General features: G+C 44.5%; 1 protein-coding gene across 1 annotated transcript in view; it reads left to right on the plus strand.

Moving 5' to 3' along the window:
- Nucleotides 1–5930: 5930 nt before the first annotated feature.
- LOC147682166 (putative pancreatic secretory proteinase inhibitor) overlaps nucleotides 5931–25045 on the plus strand; it is a 97591-nt gene continuing 78476 nt past the window's right edge. The window contains exon 1 of the mRNA XM_086943566.1: nucleotides 5931–6075. Within this exon, the coding sequence (XP_086799692.1) occupies nucleotides 6024–6075 (52 nt within the window). The 5' untranslated portion in view covers nucleotides 5931–6023. The remainder of the gene's footprint in view (nucleotides 6076–25045) is intronic.

Raw genomic sequence — 25045 nt, forward strand, 5'->3', positions numbered from 1 at the left:
ATATTGAAAAAACACATCACTATCCCTAAATATTATATGTAAACACATTTAGAATGTGTACGAGTGTGCCTGTGTACTGTCAGTGACCTGTCCAAATAGGGCGTGAAGGAGCAGATATTGGATTATAAATTTAAAGTGGTTCAGAAGAGGGGTCCCCAAAATACGCTTGGCCCAGGGCCCCCAAAATTCTTAATATGTCTCTGAGTGTACCTATTCTGGCGCACCGCTCTCCGGTGTGCCTCCATACCAACCGTTCTCCGCGTAGCCCTTCGCGAAGCTCTTTCCCTATTTCAGCCCTGCGACGATGCTGATCCCTTGGTGTGGGTGGGTGGGACAAGATTCCTTCGCGCCGTGCTGCTCCCCCCGCTCCTGTGCATAGGAGTATCACTGGGGGGAGCGCGCTTATATGTCCCCCACCAGGTATGTCTCCACCTGGGGAAACCCCCCCATTGGGGGGTTTGAATATCGCCTGCCCCCTATTGGCCAGCGCGCAGCGGCGGAAGCCAGGAACAGGGGGGGGCGAGTCCGGCACCTTCCGGGGTCCCCCTGCTTGCTCGGCAGACCCCGTTTTCCCGCACTTTGTTTCGTCCCCGGGCCGTCTTCCCCCCTTTGTTGCCCCTTCGGGGGCTCGCCGTATGTTATGGCGCCGGCTCCCTAGCCCCTACGGGGGTCCGCCTCTGCAATTCCAACAACCATTGCAAAAGCCCAAACAGAAGACGATTAAATTGCAACTGTTCTGTCCATATCGTGCAAATGGTGAAATGCAAATATGGTGCAAGCAAATTCATACAATATACACAGAGATTAAAATGTGCACTATTTACTTGTGTGATGCATACAGTGGCGCACAGTGAAATAAAGATCATATATGTTCTGTACACAAGGTCCATATACACGTGAGGTGTAGACAGTGGCGTACATTAAAATAAACGTACAGATTATAAACATCTGTACAACAGTTAACAGGCCAGATTGTCTAGCCATTGTTCCGTGTTGCGACTTGTTTTGGCAATTTCATCATATTCATTCAAATCTTTTATGACAGTGTCAAAGACATGTATCCATTTACATTCATGGACACTTGGGGCCCGATGTAGGTAACAGTAAAATATCGAATTCTAAATACCGAATTTTACCAATTCGGTATTTAGAAATTGGTATTTCAGATGTAGGTAAGAATCCCGTAAGAAATAACGAATCCTTATTATTCGTTATTACCGAATCCGTAATTGAGATTCGGTAATAACAAAAACCTACCCATTCATTCCTATGGGCTTGGAGGCCCATTGGAATGAATGTGAAGACATTCGGTATAACCGATTCGGTATTACCGAATCAGTAATGCCGGGAGGTATTTCAAGGGTGCCAGGGTGTCCAAAGGACAGCCTGTTACACCCCTGAAATGTGCATGTGTGCACATGTGGCACACATTTATGCCCTTAGGGCATGGATGTGTGCCACATGGTACTTCAAAAAAAGCAAGAAAGTGCTTTTTTAAAGGAATTCGATAATTACCACCAACTTGTAGTTGGTGGTAATTACCGATTCCTTAAGGCCCAAAAGCACTCTTTTATGTGCCTTCTACATTGCATTAAAGGAATCGGTATTACTGATTCCTTAAATGCAAAGCCAATAAGGAATAGGTATTAAGGAATCGGTATTTACCGATTCCTTATTACCGATTCCTTCCCTACATCAGGAATGGCTAAATACCGGTCGGTAACGGTGAAATTTACCGAATTTCACTGTTAACAACCGCTATTTGGGCCACCTACGTCGGGCCCCAAATGTATTGGCAAAATTACCACACCTTGGGTTAAACCTCACTTTCTCAATTACCCACCACTTCAGACTCTTGGCCGAGTGTCCAACTGTGTTAAAGTGTTCCAAAAGAGTTGCCAGGGGTGGCTGCTTAGAGGTGTTACTATGGGCTGCGAATAAAACCTGGCACACCCAGGCAATCGCATCATCTGTATCTTGAGGAAAGTCTAAATCCCCTAAACTTGAGAGAGCTCTGGGCTTCCAACTTGAGTCAACCCGCTTTAAAGTAATGCTTTAAGAAATGTGTACGCCGATGGTTATACCACTCTAACAAGGCCACTTCAGCCAAGCATAAACATTCTTGGATGGTCATTAACTCCTATTAGCCAGGGTCCCCTCCATATTGCACCTACTCCAAATTCCAGAAATCAAAATTTGTGGCCCTAAGGGTGGAGGAATGACCTTTTTAAAACAACTTGAGAGATAGCACCGGCTCTCGGAAGGAACAACATGCAGGGATTATGGTTTAGGTGAGGAATCCTTTGAACACACCGTCTGTCTCTGCCCAGCCCTCTTAGAGGAACGCCAAAACCCTTCTGAATCGAGAGTGGAAAGTACTGGGTATTCGGTCATGCTTTTATTGCTGCTCCTAACTCAGGCAGCATCAACCTAAACAAGCTGCTGGCAAAGTGTGTTGCCTCAGTCGTTCATAAACTCTAGGGGCCTCATTTATGAAAAGTGACGCATCGCTGCGTGAAAACAGCGATGCGTCACTTTTCACTGCGCACTCCTTGCGACACCAATGATGCGTCATATTTAATGTATGACGCATCATGTCGCAAGGACTTACAGATACGTCAGTATTTCTGACGCATCTGTAAGCGCAAAAGTGACGCATTGCTGGAGTGTGTCACAAAAGTGACGCAACTCCAGCAATGCGTCCTTTCTCATGGGGAAAGCCCCATGTGAAAGGGCTTGCGTCAGTCTTACGCCTGCTGTGAGGCAGGCGCAAGATTTTGACGCAACCGCATCCTAAAAGTGACGCAGTGAAATCTCATAGATTTCACTGCGTCACTATTACGAGGCTTTTTGCGGGGGAACGCCCCCTTTGCATACATTATACCTGACGCAGGCATAATGTGGCGCAGGGGTTTAAAAAGTGACGCATCTACCTAGATGCGTCACTTTTTAAATATGGCGCAACAAGGCGCATGTTTTACGCTGCCGATGCATCACAAAAAGTGACGCATCCGCAGCGCAAAACTGACGCAAGGCCTCATAAATGAGGCCCTAGGACTTTGATGAGGACTCACTTTTGCAATATTTCCTTTTCCCTAGAGCACAACCTGAAGCTACTTCAACATGAACATGAACCCGATACCGTTTGCTCTGGCTGTGCTCTGCCTTTTAGGCCTATCGGGTAATATATAGCTTTTCTATCAATAGATATTTAGTATAAGTCGGTTTTCTTTTAATGTGTGTGATGTTGTGAGGGCTGGACGCTCAGGTGAACTGTAAGATTGGAAGTGGAGATATGTGACTGCTTGCACACGCAGCATTTAGATTTGTGCTATATTTCCGTAGACAACACATCACCCAAGTGTGGTTGTGCACTATGTTAAAAAACATTGGATCTAAGTGCTGGGAGGGGATTCAAAATAACATCTAGACTAAATAAACATTTATAAATATCAAGTATTGACCTCAATTATTGTTCTAATAAATGTACGTATGTGTTTTTAACTTCATTACTAGTATTATTATTAGTTTTCTAATTATTATATTAGTAGTAATAATAATAGAGGTGTTATAATGATTATACATAATGATGTCTGCAAGGAAGTTGCATCATTTTTTAGGCACACACTAACATGGATGCTTGTGACTAAAAAACTTAAGTAAGTATTTTCTTTTCTTATTTACTAATCCCAGACGGATTAGTAAATAAACGTTGTGTGAAATGCATCTTTTGCTTTCACACTAATGTGCTTTTCTGAAACATGGCTGATGCACCTGAAAAAAATCCCAAGCAAACGGAGGAGTGAGTTTGGGTTCGGGACTGCCACTGCATAGATACTGCCCTCGGGCACAACCCTAGCTGTACTTTTTGGCCCACTGAGAAAATATTTGGGAGTACCTATGCTATAATTCACATGCTGTACGGGGTACCCACAAATCCCAAGAGGTACAAATAACACTGTTCCTAAACTCCATATCTAGTTCCCATTTCAGAAAAACATAGGTTTCCTTGATACCCATTTTTCACTCTCCATATTTCATCATATGAATTGGTCTTTACTTGGTACACAATGAAAAAACATTGTGTGATGCAGCTCAGTTATTGGCTCTGTGTACCTTAAGCATTTGGAGAACCTACAAACCTTTTATATCGCTACAACCAGAAGGGTGTAGCAGACGTAATGGCGTATTGCTTTTGTAAATTGGCCATTATTACTAAAAGTTACAGATTAAAACGTTGTCACAAATGAGTTTTTTCCTACTCATTTTCAATATTTATTTATTTCAACAGTTCTTTTCTTTTAGAAAACCTCCAAGGATCTACACATATGACCCCTTTCTAAAATCAGACTTCTGTCTACTTTTTAGAAATCTGTAGTGTTCCTCGATCAACTGTCTTCATACTGGTCTCCACCACAAACTGGAAGTATGTTCAGAGCACAAAAAAATTATAACAGGCTACATCTTTGAAAAAGGGCAAGGCTGTGGTACAAAATTATTACGGAAAGCTGGTTAGATGGTGACTTTACCACAGCAAACCATTAGATGGTGACATTTTTAGGAAAACAATCAGACACATTTATCTGGACACGTTTTACCTATTTTTCTAAAAAAATAAAATATAAAAAACCTCAAGAGTTTTCTATATTTTGCCTTTTTTCTGGGTCTCTCCTCCAGGGGAATCAACAATTTCTAGGTAACTTTAGAATTCCTAGTATATTGGGGGGAAAAGTCGCAAACGTGCCATGGATACGTTATGTGGGAAAAAAGTTATAGAGCTCTAAGCGCAAAGTTCCCAAATAGCCAAAAAGGGCTCAGCACTGGTGTGTGTGGTGGGAGGCAGCAGTTAAGGGGTTAGGTTTGAAAAATGCACATTATACTAAACAGTTGGGCCTAGATGTATCATCGTTCCCATTTGCGATTTCTTAATAGCGATTTTTATCGAATCGCTATTAAGAAATCGCAAAATGGGATGTATGTTTAAAATCGCTTTTTTTTTGCGATTCCTTATTATTCCTAATTTGCGAATTCGCAAGTTGCGAATTCGCAAATAAGGAATAATTTCCCATTCATTCCTATGGGCCAGGGGGCCCATAGGAATGATTGTGAAATAATTCTCAAATTGCGAATTCGCAATTTGCTAATCGCAATTTGAGAATTATTGCAAGGGTGCAGGGGTGTCTCATGGACACCCTGGTGCACCCCTGAAACTTACATGTGTGTGCATATGGCCCACATACATGCCCTATGGGCATGTATGTGTGCCACATGCCACCTTCAAAATTGCTTAATTGTGAATTTTGAATGGAATTCGCAAATTAACACCAACCTGAAATTGGTGTTAATTAGCGATTTCTTAACCTGTATTCGCAAATTGAAATTGCTTCATACATGGCATTTAAGGAATCGCAAAATTGCGATTCCTTAAATGCTTAAGCAAAATAAAGAATCGCAATTTTTTGCGATTCTTATTTTGCTAATTTCTCATACATCCCAAAAGATGCAAAATGTCCGTTTGCGATTCGTTAAGGCCGAAATTCTGCGAATTTCGGCCTTAACGAATCGCAAAAGGCTTGATACATCTAGGCCTAAGTTTACACTTTTAGACCAGGTGAATCTTCTGCATAAACCTCCGCATGCCTCCTGTCCCTGCTGACGTAGCACTCCTGGTTCCGCTGTTGCCATTTTTTCTTTGCTGCGAAATAGGCAAATTGAATTGTATTTGTATACCATCACAACACGGATCCATAATAAAGCTATGACAAATGTCCCAACCTTTGGCCAATTATTACACATGTCATCAGACCTCAAGCATGTTTACCATTCTCCCTGGTACAAGGTTCGTGTTTAACATCCTGCCTCGTACAAGGTACGTAAACAATGATAAGATTGTGATTGGGAAGCGACCTGCAGGTGGTGACTTTCCCAGGAAACGCAGCTGTCCCTGATATAAAAGCGATGGACTCACTTCTGCAATATTTCCATTTCCCTCGGACACAACCTGAAGCTCCTTCAGAGTGAACATGAAGGCGATAGCGCTTGCTCTCACTGTGCTCTGCCTTTTAGGCCTATCAGGTAAGATGAAGCTTTTTATTTTCATTATATCTTTTGCATAAATCGGGTTTCTTTTAATGAGTGTGACGTTGTGATGGCTAGAATGCTCAGGTGAACTGTAAGGTTGGGAAGGGGAAATATGTCACTTTGATTTGTGCTATTTTTACGTAGATAACACATCACCCGAGCAGTTACTAGTTGTGCGCTATTGAAAGAGAGCCTGAGGAGGTATACTAGCCTGCTTTGCAGAGGACCTTGCTGTGAAAAGCATCAGAGCTGCTCCCTGGCAGTATTACATAAAACACTCCATGCAGCAGCCAAAGATCGTCTGTATCCCACTTATATAACAGGCGCCCTGGCTAGTTGTGTAGTGATAATGTAAGAGGAAAACATGTAGCGCCTTCACAGAATGGTACGAGAACCCTGTTCTCTGCGAGGATATGCAAGGGCGGGCCATCCTTTGTGGCTAATGATGGTCCCTACAATGGAGTTAATCATTTATTTTCAGCCCACACCGCGTGGTCACTGAATTACACCCACTGCATGAAGGTGGCGGTATGGTCTACACTCACTTTCACTAAGTCGTATGCCACTCTCAAGGGTGGAAGCCGGCTGAAGGCAGCTTCTTAGGTCTGACTGGCTTTTAGACTAGGCCTACTGCCCCTCGTAGCAACCCATCTCCCATAGTACTTGGGCCTCCCTTGCCTCCACCTAAAAACTACGGGGCATATTATCAAGGACAGGCGATACATTATCGCCGCTTTTATCGGCAAGAAACTGCTGATAAAGCGGCGATAATGGCCTTGATAATATGCTCTATGAATTCCAATCGAAGCCCATGTTAGATGTGTTCACATCGAACATTGGCTTTGATTAGAATCCATAGAGCATATTATCAAGGCCATTATCGCCGCTTTATCGGCAGTTTCTTGCCGATAAAAGCGGCGATAATGTATCGCCTATCCTTGATAATATGCCCCTACGCCCTATGGGGTGGCGGAAAACATTTGCTATCGTTCACAGTATACCTTTGCTCTGCGGTGTTTCAACCCGGTTCATATTGAATGAAGAGCATTGCACACTTTTCTAGGTGTTTTCCGACATTATGGGGCATATTACCAACAACTAGCAAAAATTATCGCTATGTTGGTTTAGCGGGGATATTTTTATCGCCGAGCTGCGACGATTTTTATCGCTTAGGAACCTTGCTATTATCAAGGTTTATCTCCTAAGCGATAAAAATCGGCCGATATCGCTGAAAAGTCAGCGATATTCATGCATTACCGAGCTAATGCTCTTAGCCATGTTATCCACCTACCATTGGATAATATGGCTAAGAACTGCTCTGGGGCAGGTGTTAGCTTTTGGAGATATTCGCGCTTAGCGCGAATATCTCCAAACGTTGGTAATAGGAGATAGCGATGTTAGCGACTGTTTCCAGTCGCTAACATCTTGGCACGCCCACTTTGCATGTCATTAGGGATAAATATCACTGACATGCAAAGCTGGGCCCAGGATGGTCGCTATCTCCTACTAGCTGTCGCTAACTGGTGTTAGCGACAGCTAGGTAATAGGGAGATAATTTTATCTCCGCTTTCTTGGCTTTTAAAGCCAAAAAAGCGGAGATAAACCCCCTTGATAATATGCCACTATGTTCCGAAAATGTACATTTGTCACTTTTACATATTATTTTAGAACATTGTTGCCATGCACGATTACATGCTCTATCTTTTCAGTTTTGTCTGTTCCCCAAACATACATGTGTGAGCATGAGTAGAGCTCCAAAATATATGCCTAACGGCGAAGTACATTTTCCTGTAGGAATTTTGAGCCGAGCACACATATGTAATCAAATCTAGCGACACCCACTGCCAGCTTGGTGACAAGTTCAAGTTTCTCAATGCGTTCTTACATAGTTTATAAGAAAACGATTTCCGTGCCTGTTTTTCAGATATTTAAGTTGACAACCATAGGGAAACGTGTTTTTTTTCCACCTGAGATTTTGAAAAGGACCTGTAAGTAATGTGATTTTACGTGGGCTTCCCTATCTACCAGAGTGTGATCTTGGTCTAGGATAAAAGTGCTAAAATCAGTACATTTATGAAAGTGATTGGCCATGTAAAGAGTGCTGCTCTGCGTAATATGCTTTCTAGACATTATGGAAATAAGCTCTTCCTTTATGTTCGAATAAGTGGAGGTTTTATACAGCTTTCAGTTAGAGGGAAGCTATTTCACAACTTGGATCAATTTACAGATTATAATGTAGCTCTTCTGGTAATTAGTTCGCTTGCACTCGAGAGACTGGTCTTTAAGTAACTGCATGGAAAATGACTCTCGGTTCTACTAAACGTAATATGCTTTCAACAATGTTTTACTTGTACTTGCTATTAAAGCTAATGAATGCTGTGATCAAGGATAAGCAAACAAGCATAAGTGAATGCTTTAAGTTTTGTCTATGTTCTTAATATTACGATGTTTTTTGTTGTAAGATGCATGGGCTGCCAAAGAAGGGAGGAGTGAGGGAGTAAACTAAACTCCAATCAAGACAATGGCAGAGCTAGCAGGGGTATCAAAAAAGCAAATTCAGTATTGGAATTGTCCCCCTATGCACAGCGTTGTGAATACCCACGAGGGGTGTAATAAAGTTGATCAAAACCAAAAGTTTAGTCCATCATTAATTTGATTTCATTAATGGTGTCAAGAATTCATTCGTGTATTGCAGATTCGATGCAACAAACAATATCCAAAATGCTTGAGTTATAAATCCCTATGCATTTCAGGCTATCCTGTGAGCCCTTCGTCAGGGGAAATCTAAGGAGGAAAACAAATGAACGGTCTGAAAAACAGGGAATATATATCTGGGTGCACTGACAGAAATAGCAAAATACAAGTTGGGGGGCACACTATGCTAAGCACAGATTTTTAGTTTACTTGTTTTAAGCCATGCCCTTAATTACATTGGCAAGAGACCCCCCAGTTTTGTCATACCACTTAATGCCCTGCAGGGATCACACCTCGGAAAAAACAATAAACTTTGCATCTACCTCAGACTAGCATATGGAAAACCATGTTTTCAGACCCACTTAAGATCACTGAAGTCAGTTTACATTCGAAAGGTGGTTTGTATTTAGCACACCTGTTTGATAAATACATTGCTGTTAATATCCACCGTTCTTATATGCTCATTTGCAGGGCCGCCTTTAGCTCTGGTGGTGCATGGTGCAACAGTTTTTTTAATGCTTCCCATGGCCTCCTTCTCCACAAATTCCCTCACTGCCACTCTCCAATAGCACCTTTCATCTCTCCATTGCCCTCTCTGACATCCATTTAATTTTTATTTAAAGCTCTATTCACAGTTCAGTCATACTCAATTATGTGATCTGCATTGTACACGTTCTTTGCAGCAGGCACATTAACCCTCTGTGCTACTTTAAGATGAGTTAAAATTGCAGCTAGAGACCTCTCCAATCTCTCTTCAGTAGTAACATTATCAAAGTTATCTTGACATTGTTATTGTTGCCTGACACTCGGAAAACACAAGGAAGTTCACAAGCCTGTAAACCCATTAGTTATTTTTAAACAACGCCATGCACCGGTTGCACCACCCTAAAGCCTGCCCTGCTTATCTGAAAAATCATATTATAAAATGTGTTGTCAAATCTTAGCCAGTGCACAATGTGAAAACCAATCTAGTGATTACTGGTGCGCATCACCTGTGGTAAACCCCCTTCTTTTTTAGTAGCCCCTACCTTTTTTCACGTTTGCTTCATTCTTCCTCCTCCCTGTTACCGTTTATTTTTCCCTTTCCTGCAGCGCCCTCTTCCATTGCTCCTTCTTGTTGCCCAGCTCTGTATCCCCTCATCATTAGTTGGCCCCCTGCTACCTCTCAGGGGTTAGACACGCACCAACAAAGGTTGAAAATTTGTAGAGATGTCGCGTGCTGCTGGGGCTTCGCTCTCTGAAACTTAGAGCGTTTGGAAGAAGTATCAAAAAAGCAAATCCAGTATTGGAATTGTCCTCCTACACACAGCGTTGTGAATACCCACGAGGGGTGTAATAAAGTTGATCAAAACCAAAAGTTTAGTCCATCATTAATTTAATTTCATTAATGGTTTCAAGAATTCATTTGTGTATTGCAGATTTGATGCAACAAACAATATCCAAAATGCTTGAGTTATAAATCCCTATGCATTTCAGGCTATCCTGTGAGCCCTTCGTCAGGGGAGAATCTAAGGAGGAAAACAAATGAACGGTCTGAAAAACAGGGAATATATCTCCATCGACTACATCATGTAAATGGTGCTCATTCAATCATTGTGTCAAAAACGCTGTAAATAATCATGGAATAATCATGCAAATAGATAGTAATGTGCACTGTGAACCCGAGTTAACAAAAAAGTGTCACGAGTTAAATCATAATAAGTACCTGTTGTTAGTTAAGGATAAAAACGTGGTCGTAACAAGCATTTGAAAATGTGACAAAGAACTGCGTGGTTTAATGAGTTGAGTAAACGGTGATAACTTGCGGCATAAAAATGTACAGAAAACCAATAGTGCTCAGACAAAATAAAGAGACGTGTCGATCAAGTATAACCAGAAACCCGGTCTAACGTAAAGAGGTGCGGGCGGCTTAACAGAGTTAGTACTTACTTCAAGCATTCTTACAGGACAGTCGCAGACTGCCGTTCGCGTGCCATGCAGCTTGCATTTTCGTAAAGGTTAAGTACAAGTAAACGCGTGGCTTGCCCTAATGGATGAGATAGATAGTGGACTACAAGTGAAAGAGTATGGCGGCCTTCTTACAGTGGTAAAAATGAGCGGAAAGCGTGTTAAAGAAACAGAAAAAAAGGGTGTATAAGCAGTGGAGTTGCAAACATTAAAAAAGAAGAAAGATGAAAGGTATCGGGAAAAAAGTTACATGGATACATGAGACGGATGAAAATAATATTATGCACATATCAAAAAATACCGGTGAATTTAAATAAATAATGAATTAAGGAGCAACAGTGATGTAGGATATACAGTTCATAAATAGCAAACAAATTCCATTGTATCTTTAAGCCCGGTGGGCTGCATCGTGTACAAGTATCTGATCCAAAGGTTCTCCCGTTGGGGAGGAGCTACGACGGCAAACAAGATGGCTGCTTAGGCTCCCGGCTCCGCCGACCTCCGTATCCCGACACAAGATCCTGTACATTATCCTGATTTCACGCTCAGCCCCTGCATACATGAACTGTTCCTCATTCCGATGGTGAAATCCAGAACTTTTTATCGGCTGGTTTCACGAAGTTACATCGAGCTGAAGATTGTGGCCTATTCCAGCGGTGAAGCCGGGGCCTCAAGTATTTGCAAGGCCAGGCTGCAGTGCAACAACATCGGCTGAGAGACCCAGGCAGGGACCGGTCACGTAGTGGAGGCTTCTTTTGCGCCCGATTTTGGCGGCGATTGTTTTCTTTGCTCAGCATTAATGGAGAGGTGGCCTTGTTTGCTACTGACTGTGGGTGGGGGTCCCCGCACTGCAGACCCGGTGCTGCATCCCGCCGGGTTTTGGCGGGTTGGGACCCTGGCCTGCGGCGTTAAGCCGGGTGAAAGCGGCTGTAGAGAACGACGGGACACCGTCCACGCCTGCCCTTTCGTGATTCTGTTTGCCCCCCCGGAGATGCCAGATTCACCCGGGGGGGGTGATTGAGATTGGAATCGGGCATGAGACTATGGATCGAACAGTGTCCGTGCTATCGCTGAAGTCAATCTTGGCAGAACTTTGGGCGTTTCACTCGCAAGTGGATGTTTTAATGACTAAAATGGATGCGAACCTATCTGGGATGCTACTTGTGGTACCGGACCCATCCCCACTCTTGGAACAGCAATCTGCAGCCGTTCAAGCCGCGGCCATTTTGACTCAGTGCGAGGACCCCGTGGGGGAGCGAGTATTGGAACCATCGGATGGTGCTCTAGAAGATGGTGTCCCCGAGGTCGTGAGTGTACCACCGCACCTTCCTTCACTATTGACTTTGGAGGTATCAAATGGCAATCCCCCCCCGGAGACTTGTGTTGTAGACTCTTCTCTCATCTTGTGATCGTCTCCTCCCTCTTCGGAGATGCTACAACCCAGTGGCAAGAAACTTCGGGACTGTCCAGCTAGGAGAGGGAGACTTTCTGTGCCTGAAGTTCTCGTGGACTTACTAGCTACAAGTGGTAACGGATTGACTCTCGATGATTTCTTTCTCCGCTATGACTCGTTTGTGTGCTTTTGGGTCTCGCTGGGGAGGGTTCGCGTGCTGGTTCAAAAGGGTCAAGGTTGAGATCAATTAAATCGGGACGGTTTGGAATGGCTATTATGGACGCTCGATCTGCAATTGTTTGATTTAAGAGGCTGGGCGGTGTATCACGGTGCCCCCTAATTTCTTTTATAAGGGTCGCTCTATATCCATCTTGTTTCTATAGCGGGTGTCTGTTTCGGGCGGGGGGACTAAGGGGCTGGGAGCACATACGAATATGCCCTCCTCCATTCTTCTTTCTACTTCCTTTAGGGTTTTAGTTACTTGGGGCAACAGGCACGCTGCTAGTGGGGTTAGGCTATAGCCATCGGCAGGGGTGCAGGGTGGGGGGTTGGAGGGGGGTTTTTAATTTTGCCTTTTTTATTTTCTATGGCCTTTTTCTCCTTTCCATTTCCTCTTTTAGGATCAGTATGGTTTGTGATTTATTCTGATTTCACTGTGTTCTGGAATTTAGTGCCCATGCTTCTTAAGTTAGTTGGATTTCCGGGTGGGCAGGCCCTGAGAACTGGCACTCACGAAAATGTATATCGTATTGCTGTTTACTCTGATTCATAGGTGTTGGTACCAGAGTCCCACATATGGCTGTTTCTCGATGAATATCCTGTTTCTTGGCCTGTCCCCCGTATCCTCCTGTTTGATTGTATGGCACCTGATTCGTTTATTCAGATAATATAAAATAAAACCTTTATTATATCCTGTGCCTATTCACGCGTTCTAATACAAGTTCTATCCTGAATCGCTGCCGGACCTCAGGGTTGTCGGCTGATGAGCTGTGTTGTACCTCGATATACATGGGTTTTAAATATGTTTAGCGGCCGGCCCCTGCGGTTGTAGGCCCATACTTGTATTTTATAAATGCTCCAATAAAGGTTTCCCCCCCCCCCAAAAAAAATCTCCCTTTGAAGCAGTTTGTCCTTCATGTTCATAGTTTCTGTGGGTTGTACATGTTCAAGCACAGTGAATTTCAGTTGTGCAACATTGTGTCTGTTTTCTGCAAAATGTGATGCAATGGTGGATTTCATGTTGCTGGTCCGAATGTTGCTTTTGTGTTCCAAAATTCTTGTCCGAATTTTGTGTTCTGTATGTCCTACGTCACAAAGGCCAAAAGGACACTTGAGCAAGTAAATCACGTTGTTGGTATTGCACGTGGCGTTCACCCTTAGTTTAATTGGATTGCCTTTCATGGGGTGATGTAGTATGTTGCCTTTGATTATGTTATTACAATTGCTACAGTTGTAGCAAGGTTTTAATCCTTTGTATGTGTCAGAAGGTTTGAGATTTTTGCAGTGGGTAAGTAGTTCTTTGAGGTTGGGTCCACGGGTATAGGAGAAGATGGGAGGTTGTTAAAAAAGACCTTGGAAGTCTGGCTCTCTGCTGAGTAGTTGCCAATGTTTCATGATGATTTTGCGATATTTGGTGCTTAGTGTGGAATATTTAGAAACCACAATCATGTGTTTATTGTCTGTTTTGATTTTGGTTGAGAGAAGTTCATCTCTATTCAAGTTGTTGCATTTTATTTTGGCAGTAGTAAGGACTTCCTCAGGGAAACCTCGATCTTGAAATATTTGACACATAGATTCAATGTGAAAGGTACAATCTGAAGGATCAGATATGATTATTTTTACTCTCATGAGTTGAGACAAAGGTCGATTGTGTTTTAAACTTGGTCGGTGGAAACTGGAATGGTGAGGGGTGCTGTTGCGCTCCGAGTTCTTTAGATAGAGGGTGGTTTGGAACTTGTTATCTATCAGTAGAACTTTCACATCCAAGAAATTGATAGTTTTTTGGTCATATGTCCACGTGAATTGAATACGATCGTTGATGGTGTTTAACAATTGCAAAAATTCAAGTAATTTCATGCAGGGTCCAGACCATAAAATGAAAATGTCATCAATATATCTTAGGAATAAATTTCCCATATTGCATCCATTGAGGCAAATTAAGAATGTTGCGTTGTTCAAAATAGTGCATGAATAGGTTGGCATAGGTTGGGGCGGCACAATTGCCCATTGAAGTACCGCTGAGTTGAAGATAGCATGTGTCTTGCCACTTGAAATAGCTTTGGTATAGTATGAATCCAAGAAGTTCAATCAAGAAAGGTTGTAAGTCTGTGTTAAAGTCCGAGTTCAAAATGGCGGATTCTATGGCCTCTATTCCGAGATTGTGTGGAATCGACGTATATAACGCCTTGACATCAACAGTGCACAGCCAATGTTCTGTATTTGTATCCAACAGTGAGTCATCTAACTTCTTCAAAAAGTCTGTGGTGTCACGGAGATAAGTCGGAGTAGCAGTGACCAAAGGTTGTGAATGCTTGTCTAGCAGTTTGCCTACAGGTTCGTGGATACTGCCCCTGGTGGACACGATGGGCCTGAAAGGTGGATTGTGGAGGTCCTTATGAACCTTGGGTAGCATGTACAATGATGGGGTTCTGGGGTTACTCTGTGTTAAAAACCTTTTGTTTTTTTCCGTAATTATGTTTTGTTCAAGAGCTTGCTGAAGGATGTTTTCTAGATGGTCTTTGAACTCATTGGTACGATCATATGTCAATGATGCATAGGTATTGGTATCTGTGACGTGGTTTGAAACTTGAAGGTCATAGAATGCTCTCTCCATAATCACCAGTGCGCCGCCCTTGTCGGCGTTCTGGCAGATGATGTTCGGATTGTCTGCCAGTTTTTGAAGTATGTTACGTTCTTTCATGGTGAGATTGCTGTGTTTCAATTTGGGTTGGAAGGAAAGGGATGTGATGTCTTGTTTGACCAAATTCTCAAATGTATCGATGATCTTGTGGCTGGCAGGAGCCATGTATGTACTCCGGGGACGTAAACCTAATAGAATCTCATCTTGTTGTGTAGTGACTGTTGTCAAGTTTTCAAAATAATGTCTTAATCGGATATTTCTCATGAGTTTGAAAAAACTGATTTCTAGCTCCAGGGTGTTAGACTTGGTAGTAGGTACGAAAGAATGACCTTTCTGTAAGATGTTCAACTCCAGGTTTGACAGTTCATAAGAAGAGATATTTATGACCAGGTTGTTAAATTCTGTTATTTCCTATCGCCCTTCTTGTCCTTTTTCTCTGGTTCTTTTGTTTTTTCTACTGTTTTTGCCCCGCCGGGGTCTTCTTGTTCCTCAGTGCCTGCCCCTAAAAAAGGAACCGCAGGTTCTGTGGTATTGCTAGTTGTAGAGGTTGGTGTGGGCTGTGTTGATGATTTTTGAGTGCGTGTCTCACCTTCAGAGGAAGAGGTTTCAGTGGCAGAGTAAGGATTGCATTGTTTGGGTTAGCGTCGGCGGGCATACACTTCAGCAACATGTACAACCCACAGAAACTATGAACATGAAGGACAAACTGCTTCAAAGGGAGAACTTTTCGATCAGATACTTGTGCACGATGTAGCCCAACGGGCTTAATGATAGAATGGAATTTCTTTGCTATTTATGAACTGTATATCCTACATCACTGTTGCTCCTTAATTAATTAATCACCTGTATTTTTTGATATGAGCATAATATTATTTTCATCCGTCTCATGTATCCATGTAACATTTTTCCCGATACCTTTCATCTTTCTTCTTTTTTAATGTTTGCAACTCCACTGCTTATACACCCTTTTTTCTTTAACACGCTCTTTCCGCTGATTTTTACCACTGTAAGATGGCCGCCATACTCTTTCACTTGTAGTCCACTTTCTAACCCAATCACTTGGGCACGCCACGCGTTTACTTGTACTTAACCTTTACGAAAATGCAAACTGCATGGCACGCGAACGGCAGTCTGCGACTGTCCTGTAAGAATGCTTGAAGTAAGTACTAACTCTGTTAAACCGCCCTCACCTCTTTACGTTAGACCGGGTTTCTGGTTATACTTGATCGACACTTCTCTTTATTTTGTCTGAGCACTATTGGTTTTCTGTACATTTTTATGCCGCAAGTTATCACTGTTTACTCAACTCATTAAACCAAGCAGTTCTTTGTCACATTTTCAAATGCTCGTTACGACCACGTTTTTATCCTTAACTATCAACAGGTACTTATTATGATTTAACTCGTGACACTTTTTTGTTAACTCGGGTTCACAGTGCACATTACTATCTATTTGCATGATTATTCCATGATTATTTACAGCGTTTTTGACACAATGATTGAATGGGTACCATTTACATGATGTAGTCAATGGAGATATATTCCCTGTTTTTCAGACCGTTCATTTGTTTTCCTCCTTAGATTTTCCCCTGACGAAGGGCTCACTGGATAGCCCAAAATGCATAGGGATTTATAACTCAAGCATTTTGGATATTGTTTGTTGCATCGAATCTGCAATACACAAATGAATTCTTGAAACCATTAATGAAATTAAATTAATGATGGACTAAACTTTTGGTTTTGATCAACTTAATTACACCCCTCGTGGGTATTCACAACGCTGTGCGTAGGGGGACAATTCCAATACTGGATTTGCTTTTTTGATACTTCTTCCAAACGCTCTAAGGTTCAGAGAGCGAAGCCCCAGCAGCACGCGACAACTCTACAAATTTACAACCTTTGTTGGTGCGTGTCTAACCCCTGAGAGCTAGCAGGGGGCCAACTAATGATGAGGGGATGCAGTGCTGGGCAACAAGAAGGAGCAATGGAAGAGGGCGCTGTAGCAAAGGGAAAAATAAACGGTAACAGGGAGGGGGAAGAATGAAGCAAACGTGAAAAAAGGTAGGGGCTACTAGAAAAGAAGGGGGTTTACCACAGGCGATGCGCACCCGTAATCACTAGATTGGTTTTCACATTGTGCACTGGCTAAGATTTGACAACACATTTTATAATATGATTTTTCAGATAAGCAGGGCAGGCTTTAGGGTGGTGCGACCGGTGCATGGCGTTGTTTAAAAATAACTAATGGGTTTAAAGGCTTGTGAACTTCCTTGTGTTTTCAGAGTGTCAGGCAACAATAACAATGTCAAGATAACTTTGATAATGTTACTACTGAAGAGAGATTGGAGAGGTCTCTAGCTGCAATTTTAACTCATCTTAAAGTAGCACAGAGGGTTAATGTGCCTGCTGCAAAGAAGGTGTACAATGCAGATCACATAATTGAGTATTACTGAACTGTGGGTAGAGCTTTAAATAAAAATTAAATGGATGTCAGAGAGGGCAATGGAGAGATGAAAGGTGCTATTGGAGAGTCGTAAGTGGGGGAATTTGTGGAGAAGGTGGCAATGGGAAGCATTAAAAAACTGCTGCACCGGGCACCACCAGAGCTAAAGGCGGCCCTGTAAATGAGCATATAAGAACAATGGATATTAACAGCAATGTATTTATCAAACAGGTGTACTAAATACAAACCACCTTTCGAATGAAAACTGTCTTCAGTGATCTTAAGTGGGTCTGAAAACATGGTTTTCAATATGCTAGTCTGAGGTAGATGCAAAGTTTAGTGGTTTTTCCGAGGTGTGATCCCTTCAGGGCTTTAAGTGGGATGACAAAACTGGGGGGTCTCTTGACAATGTAATTAAGGGCGTAGCTTTAAACAAGTAAACTAAAAATCTGTGCTTAGCATAGTGTGCCCTCCAACTTGTATTTTGCTGTTTCTGTCAGTGCACCCAGATATATGATACCACAAGTAACATCATACCTACAACAAGTCAGGACGCTTGGCTTTGTGTGAATGGTTGTTAGTTGCATAAGATAAGTGAGCTGCAACTATGATTTATATATAATATAGAAAAAGCTTCACTTAAAGCGCTGGTGACACCACGGAAATGTTGCTGCTCCTGAGTTTCAAAAAGAGATGGAAAATCCAGAGAGAAAATTACACTCTTTAAAGGACTAGTCTTCCCCTGCAACGCTCACCTGGCAGGACCTCATGCCATGACTTCTCCACTAGTGAGAAGTGAGCAGTGTGAGCATGCACACATGGGTATGCCTGTTATCACTGCAGGCCAGGAATAAATGGATCGCCTCTGCCAGGGCACGAAACAGGGCCTGATAGAGACCCGTTTAGAGGCACCCTTTAAAAAACTGCCAGTGCTCAGCACTGGTAAGACCCGGCCCACTTAAAGCCCTGGGTCCCTGGTACTACGTTATTTTGTCCTTATTCTAAGTATGTGTGCTATGTTAGTATTGTTATGTAATGTAAAGAGAACTTATTTCCCGTCACTCCACCCACATACATGGTGTTCTCGATCAGCGGCTTGCAGGTAGATTAGCTTTCTGCAGCCTTCTTACTGGTTACAGACCAACAGAACTGTGAAACAGCAACGCAGCAGCCCATGGAGGCGTCACAAAAACACATCCAGAAGGGCAAGCACATCTCACTAGCTCCATTTCCGCATGGGAACCAAGTGCAGACAGCGGCGAATGGAACACGTCAGAGGCGTCCATTCTGCGTGAAGCATACTAAGTAAATGGCAATCGCGTTTCAAGTTTGGTTATTCAATTACACTAAACAATGGAGCAAACTGCAATGGCCATCTTCTCCACTGTGTTTCCACATTAAAGGCATCCCTGGTCTCACTATATCGTTAGAGACACGGCCTCAGATTATTCAAGTTGATGAAGATTAAAAAACAAAAAATTAAAGCGATTCCTATTTGTCCATTTGCGTTAAAGTTTAGACTTGTTAGATCACACAACTGCGTTCATGTAACTGACTAAAATTTGATGTGATGAGTTCCTTTGTGTTGGGTGACTGTAAGCATCTGTTCTTCAGCGCCTGGACACCTATGGGTAGTCGTGTGCTTTACAAATGCACATGTTATTTCATGTTACGGGCTGCATGTACAGGTTGGGGCCTCTGTTCATTGTCACACGTTGAGTTCTCCTCGGGCCGCTCGGTTGGCCATGGTCCTGTGGGTGTGCGCCTCTTCCAGTGCCGGCATGCCCTTCGGGGTGTGGGTGCTCCTGATTTTCCCTGTTTGGGGTCCTTTCTGGTGTATATATTTTTTTTCTGCAATTGCCGTGGGGGCTCTGTGGTGTGGTCATCCGCTCTACCTTTTGGGGTAGTAGGGTGGTGCAGCGACCAGTGCATCTGGCTCTGGAACCCAGGGCCTCACGGTTCGATCCCCAATAGCGGCAGATCGGCCCAGCACCTTGTGACTCTGGGCCATGGCTCGCTTTTTCTTCCCGGGAGCCCCCAGTGCCTTGGCGCCTTCTGGTTTTTGTTTACAACCTGTAGTTTGGCCATCTCTGGGCTTTTGGTCACTCTTGCAGCGTGCTCTTGCCCGGTGGGGTGTGTTCCTGGTCTTGTGTGTTGTGAGCAATGTCCTGCGGTTCCTCCATCCTGTATGCTGTGGCACTGGAGGGGGATGTGGCTCGGTGGGGGAGCATTTGACTGCTGATCAAGATGACCCTCTCCGAGGTTTCTTTCTTGGTCCCTTGTTCCTTTCCGTTGGGTTCCCTCTCTAGATGTGAGGTTTCCGGGGGCTACGGTATGTCTTCTGGGGCCGGTCCGCTGTCTGCCCCTGCCCATCCTTCCCTGGGCTGCTTCTGTGGCCTCCAGGTGGGTGTTTTCTTCTGCTGCTGCTCTTGAAGTCTGGCCTTTTCTTTTCCGGCCCATGGCGGTTGTGTCCCTAGTTGCCTGTGTCATTTGGCGGCCTTGCATTCCCCTCCCGGTCGTGTTTCCCTCACGTCCTGGGGGTTGGGGGCTCTGCTTGGGGGCCTTTTCCGTGGCTGGGTCTGATGGCACGGTGGTCTCATGCGTCCGCTGTTGAGGCCTGTGTTTGTCCTCTTGTTCGCAGGTTCTTCTCCTGGCTGATCTACTCTGTCTATTCCTCCATCTGGGGGCGATATTATGAGTTCCTTTCCACTAGGTGGCCTTTGCCTCCTGTGATTCAGCCCCTTGAGGCCCTTAGGTGATACGTGCGCTTTGCGCTTACACGTTATGTTTCGCCTCTGCTGGGTCCCCGCCGGTTGTCGGTTGTTGGGCTCCCTGGGTCGGTCCGTCGTGCTGTGGCTCTGTGGTGGGTCTCCTCCCTTGGGTGGCTATGTATAGGCATTTATATAGCGCACTACTTACCCGTAGGGTCCCAAGGCGCTTCGACCGCTGCGAAACCCTTCCTGGCTTCCCTGAGAGATGGTCCCTTAATGGGTATCTCCAGGGTGAGACCAGGCATCCCCGGCGGTCTGGTGGGGCCGTTAGTGAAGATGAGGCAAGCTAATGCCCAGAGTTGCCGAGTGTGATCGCTGATCAGAGTGGGCACCGAGGCGAGAGAATTATCGAGTCCGCTGACCCTGGTCTAGAAACCTGCCGCGCCGGGAATCGAACCCTGGTCCCGGGCCGTCATCTGCTCTCGGGTCTGCCGCCTCTAACCGGTGAGCCACACTACTTCACTATCCCCCTTACTCAGTTTTTTTTGTGGCCCCGGCTGTTCCTGTCTGGGTTGTTCCCCTTGGTGTGGGCCCTCCACGGGGAGTATTTTGGGTGTCTTTGTGTCTTGCGGTGCTTTCACCGTCTGTCCGTTGGGGATCCTCCCCTTTCGGTTGGTCTCTGTGCTCTGTGGGCCTTCCCATCTTTGCCTGTTCCCGTGGGTGTCCTTTTTTCTTGCCCCGGTGGGTCTCTTCCCGCCCTGTCTGCCAGTGGGTCAAGTGGTCTTTCTGTTCTAGTTTCCCCTTCCTGGGTGTTGGCGGCCCTTACTTCCTCTCTGTGGCACCCTCTCGGGTGTCTTCTGTGCTGATCTATGGCTGGCTACCGCAGCCTTTTTGGTACTTCGCCTTGCCATTTGGTCATGCTTCCCATCCTTGGTATTCCTGGGTCCCATGGCCTTCTTGCCCTGTCTGCATCTGTCCTCCTCTGCTCTGGGTTGTTGGCCGGATCTGGACTGGTTTGCACCTTGGTGTGTTGCAGCCTGGGTCTTCCTGGTTTTGGGCTGCCTCTCCTGTGGGGTCCGTGTCCTTCCCAGGTGCAAGGGGCCTTTACCTCCCTTTGGGGCGTGCGGGGGTTCCTGGTCGGTGCCGGGTCGCCTTTCTGTCGCCCATTTCTTGGCTTCTCTGGGATGTGCCCTGGCCCTGAGGGGGGCTTCTGGTTGCTCTCCTAGGCAGTTTCTCCCCTGCTTCGTGCTCCGGGGTGTTTGCGGAGTTCGCCCCTATTGACCTCTTGGCGCAAACTGTATTGTGGGTCGGGGCTCTTGGTGCCTGGCTGGGGGTTCTCCTCGGGCCCCCAGCTTTGCGCTTTCCTGGGGTCCTTTTCCTTCCAGGGGTTCTGGGTCTGCGGACTCTGTGGTCTGGCCAGGGATTTTGTCCGGTTGGTGGTGCTCGCCTGAGTGCGTCTCCATTGGCGTCCGCTGCTGCGTTGGTTGGTTTGGGCAATGTTGCTCTTTGGTCTGTGTTGGGCTTATGTGGGCGCAAGTTACATGTTGTCCTGCTCCTGCTTTCTGGCTTCCCCTTGCTGGTTTTTTGTTTCCAGCGGTGCTGTATGGTGCCCGGGGGTGCTTCTCCCGGTTATCTTCTCCCTGGCGGAGTCCTGCGATTTCGGTGTGGCTTTATGCTTGGGCTTGTTTCGCCCTATTTCTCCTGGGTGCTCGCTTTGGTGGCTCGCTTCCATCTTGTGGGGCATTCCTGGGCCGGCGGTCTCGGCCTACCAAGCTGCATGTTCCTTCCTTTGGACTCTGTGTTTCTTCTTCTGCTTGAGGTCCTCTGGTTGAGTCCCTGTGGCCTGATTGTTGTGGTCTTATACTCTTCCCCTCGGAGTTGAGTGTTTGTTTCCGGGTGTTTCGATGTTTCTTTTTCCTCCTGTACGGAGGTGGGCACCTCTGTTTCTTTTAATGGCCATTCGATTCCTATCTGGTAGCTTGGCCTGGTTCCTTCCGCCCTACGGCCTCCGTGGGCGGACCTCTGGGCATTCCGCCTTTCTCGCTGGCTGGGCTCCGTTGGTGAGGGGGTCTCTTCAGGGTCTCTCTTACTGCGGTGGCTTTTTTGTTGGTCGCTGTGGTGGGGTTGCCCTGTGTGTCATAGGCTCTTGCCCCCTCTCACTTTCTCTTCTGGGGCCTGTTGCTGTTGCTTTTGGCTCTGTGCAGTTTGGTGCCGTGCTTTCTCTGTCCTCCTTTGGTCTTTCCTGGGGGCCTTTTTTCTGTCGGCATTTCATGTCTCGGGGGTCCAGGTTTCCTGCCCTTCCGTTGGTTCTTCTGGCTCGTGGTTGCCTCTCTTGGGTGGTTCTTCCACTCATCTGGCCTGTTTGGATTGTCCTCTTCGTTGGGGTCCCATACTGGTCCGTGGTTTCTTGTGAGTTTCCATGAAGCCGCTTGGCTTTGGTATGTGCTCTCTTTGTTAGTCATGTGGCCAGGAAGACTAACGAGGAGGTCATGCCCCGGTTACTTACCGGTAATCTTCATTACTCAGAGTATAGTCTTCCTCGCCACATGAGTTCCCATCCCTCCCTCCCTGTCTGGCTATCGGCTTCATGTTTTTTTGCTTGGTAGTTTCAGGCTGAGGGGTTGGGCCGGCCCGCCTCTTATAGAGGTCAGGTGGTAATGGGTCGGCCATATTGGGAAGGGATGGGAGGCATGGGAGGCTGACTTTTTTTGGCTTTGAAGGGTTCTGGTCTGGAGCTGATGCTCACTTTGTTAGTCATGTGGCGAGGAAGACTATACTCGGAGTAATGAAGATTACCGATAAGTAACCGGGGCATTAGTGTCCGTTTGCTGAGTAATCACAGCAGCTGGTACTTAAGGGGCTTGGAAAAATAATTAATGCGTTTTAAGAGCCTATAAAACAAATAATCATAATAATAGTGCCAATTATATTAATGCGTATTCTTATATTTCTGTCAGATGAACTGCATCAATTATCTGTCACCTCAATAGCCGGATCACCTAAGAATAATAAATATCCAAAGATTTTTTTACACCGAGGTGACATACCAGTGCCAGAAAAACAATAACAAACGACATTTAGGAGTATATTCTACAGTGGGTGCTTGCTGCAACCCTGGGGGAACTGGTGAGTGTGTTGCGATTGGAGATTGGCTTTCCAGCATGCAGAACTGGGCTCATTAGGTCTCCAAGTGCCAAGCCCATGACACTCGAGCAAAGCTGTAACTTTAAAGCAAGGGTGTAGCTCTTGTTTTTATTTTGTTTTCCCAAACGTTGCTTGAGACACTTAAATCAAGTTCCAACATAGCGGATGAACACATTACTTTGCAGATGGGAAACTGACAAGAGAAGCACACATGAGGAACAGGAAATTGAATGCTTACAACCAATAGAAATAACGAAAAGTAAAGTGAACAAGCACAAGGATCAATAACAGATGAAGGCGGGATATAAGTCTGTTTAAATATATTTAATACAATAGATTTCGCAAGCATAGTGCAAGCGCTGTGCAGGCAAAACATAAAATTTACAACATTTGAAGAAAGCATAATTAGAAAGTTTCGGCATTCTGTTGGTGCTCCCGAAATCAGTGCAAGTCAAGAGCTGCACCGCTGCCACAATTCAGGAAGGACGTCAAGACCTGGCTCTTCAATTGAACCGTAGATCTACCCCCACCTCTCAACTCAGTGCAATGAGATCCTTATAGGTGAGTAGTCACGCTTTATAAGAAACTTGATTGATTGCATGATTGTGGGAGTGGCTATGTAGGAGGAGATATTTGGGGGTACATGCACGACAGCCAGCTGCAAGTTAGCTCAGATACAATTTGCAGAAGACTATTGGGCATCCCATGATGTACACACTCTTACATTGTTCATCAGGCTTACCCTGTCTGAATGATATTATTGGACTGTGTACCCTCCTCAAGCGACTCACTATTTGAACCAGACTTGAGTGTAAATTAAATAGGTTGGTTCTGAAAGATTGACTTTCATTAGACAGGTGGCACTTGATCCCCTAGTTGAGGTACAAGTGCACTTGTTGTGCTCAGCTGGGGAGAAGGGAGCTTTTTAAAAACAGATATCTCAGGGATATCCACAAATTATGTTAAATTGAGGGATTCACTAAGAGAACAGAAGGAGTTGGCCAAACTCACAGTAACAGCATATACCATGTTGAAAACAAATACTGTAATAGAGCCGTACCATAGGCCAGTTCAAAACTTTATTATCGGTTTTTAGTAATTTGTTTTAGGCTATTTATAGTCCTCGTCTACTCTGAATTACAGACGGGTCAGAACAAAATAAACAGCCTGGCCCATGTGGGTGTGATGGCACCTCTTTTCAAGACACTTTGCAGTTTATTATATTTTGTAGACACAAAAAACCTTGACAAATCTTTCCAGTCCTTCTGTTAAGGAGGTTAAATGTTTGGCAAGTGCAGTCTGCCTTTATGTATTTGCAACTTCTCCTGAATATCTATCTTTGGTATGCAGTTGCTGGCTTTTTAGCAGCTTCTTTGATATTCAGGAAATCAATGATTTGAATCTGTGGAGGTTGCATTTTTTATTCTTTAGCCTTTTTGCTAATTTTTGAGAAATGAAGGAAATCAAAGAGTTGATTTTGTGGGACTGATTTTTAACCTTTTTAATCTCTTGTTTGCTTGAGATAATATTAATATTTGTAGAATGTAACATTTTAGCTCAGTAACCGTCTTGGATGCAAGAATATTAGGGCAAGACTGGATTCTCTGTCTTACTGAGATGTTTTTATTGATGAATATGGATGAATGTCCTTTTATGGTTATGATTTTACTAACCAAATTAAGTTTGAATTGATTGATTAATTGATTGACTGATTGATTGATTGATTGAAAAGGAATGCATCATGACATACAGGGCTAGCAAATTGTGAGCTAT

Source organism: Lissotriton vulgaris, chromosome 11 (assembly GCF_964263255.1).
Source record: "Lissotriton vulgaris chromosome 11, aLisVul1.2, whole genome shotgun sequence".
Lineage (NCBI taxonomy): Eukaryota > Metazoa > Chordata > Amphibia > Caudata > Salamandridae > Lissotriton > Lissotriton vulgaris.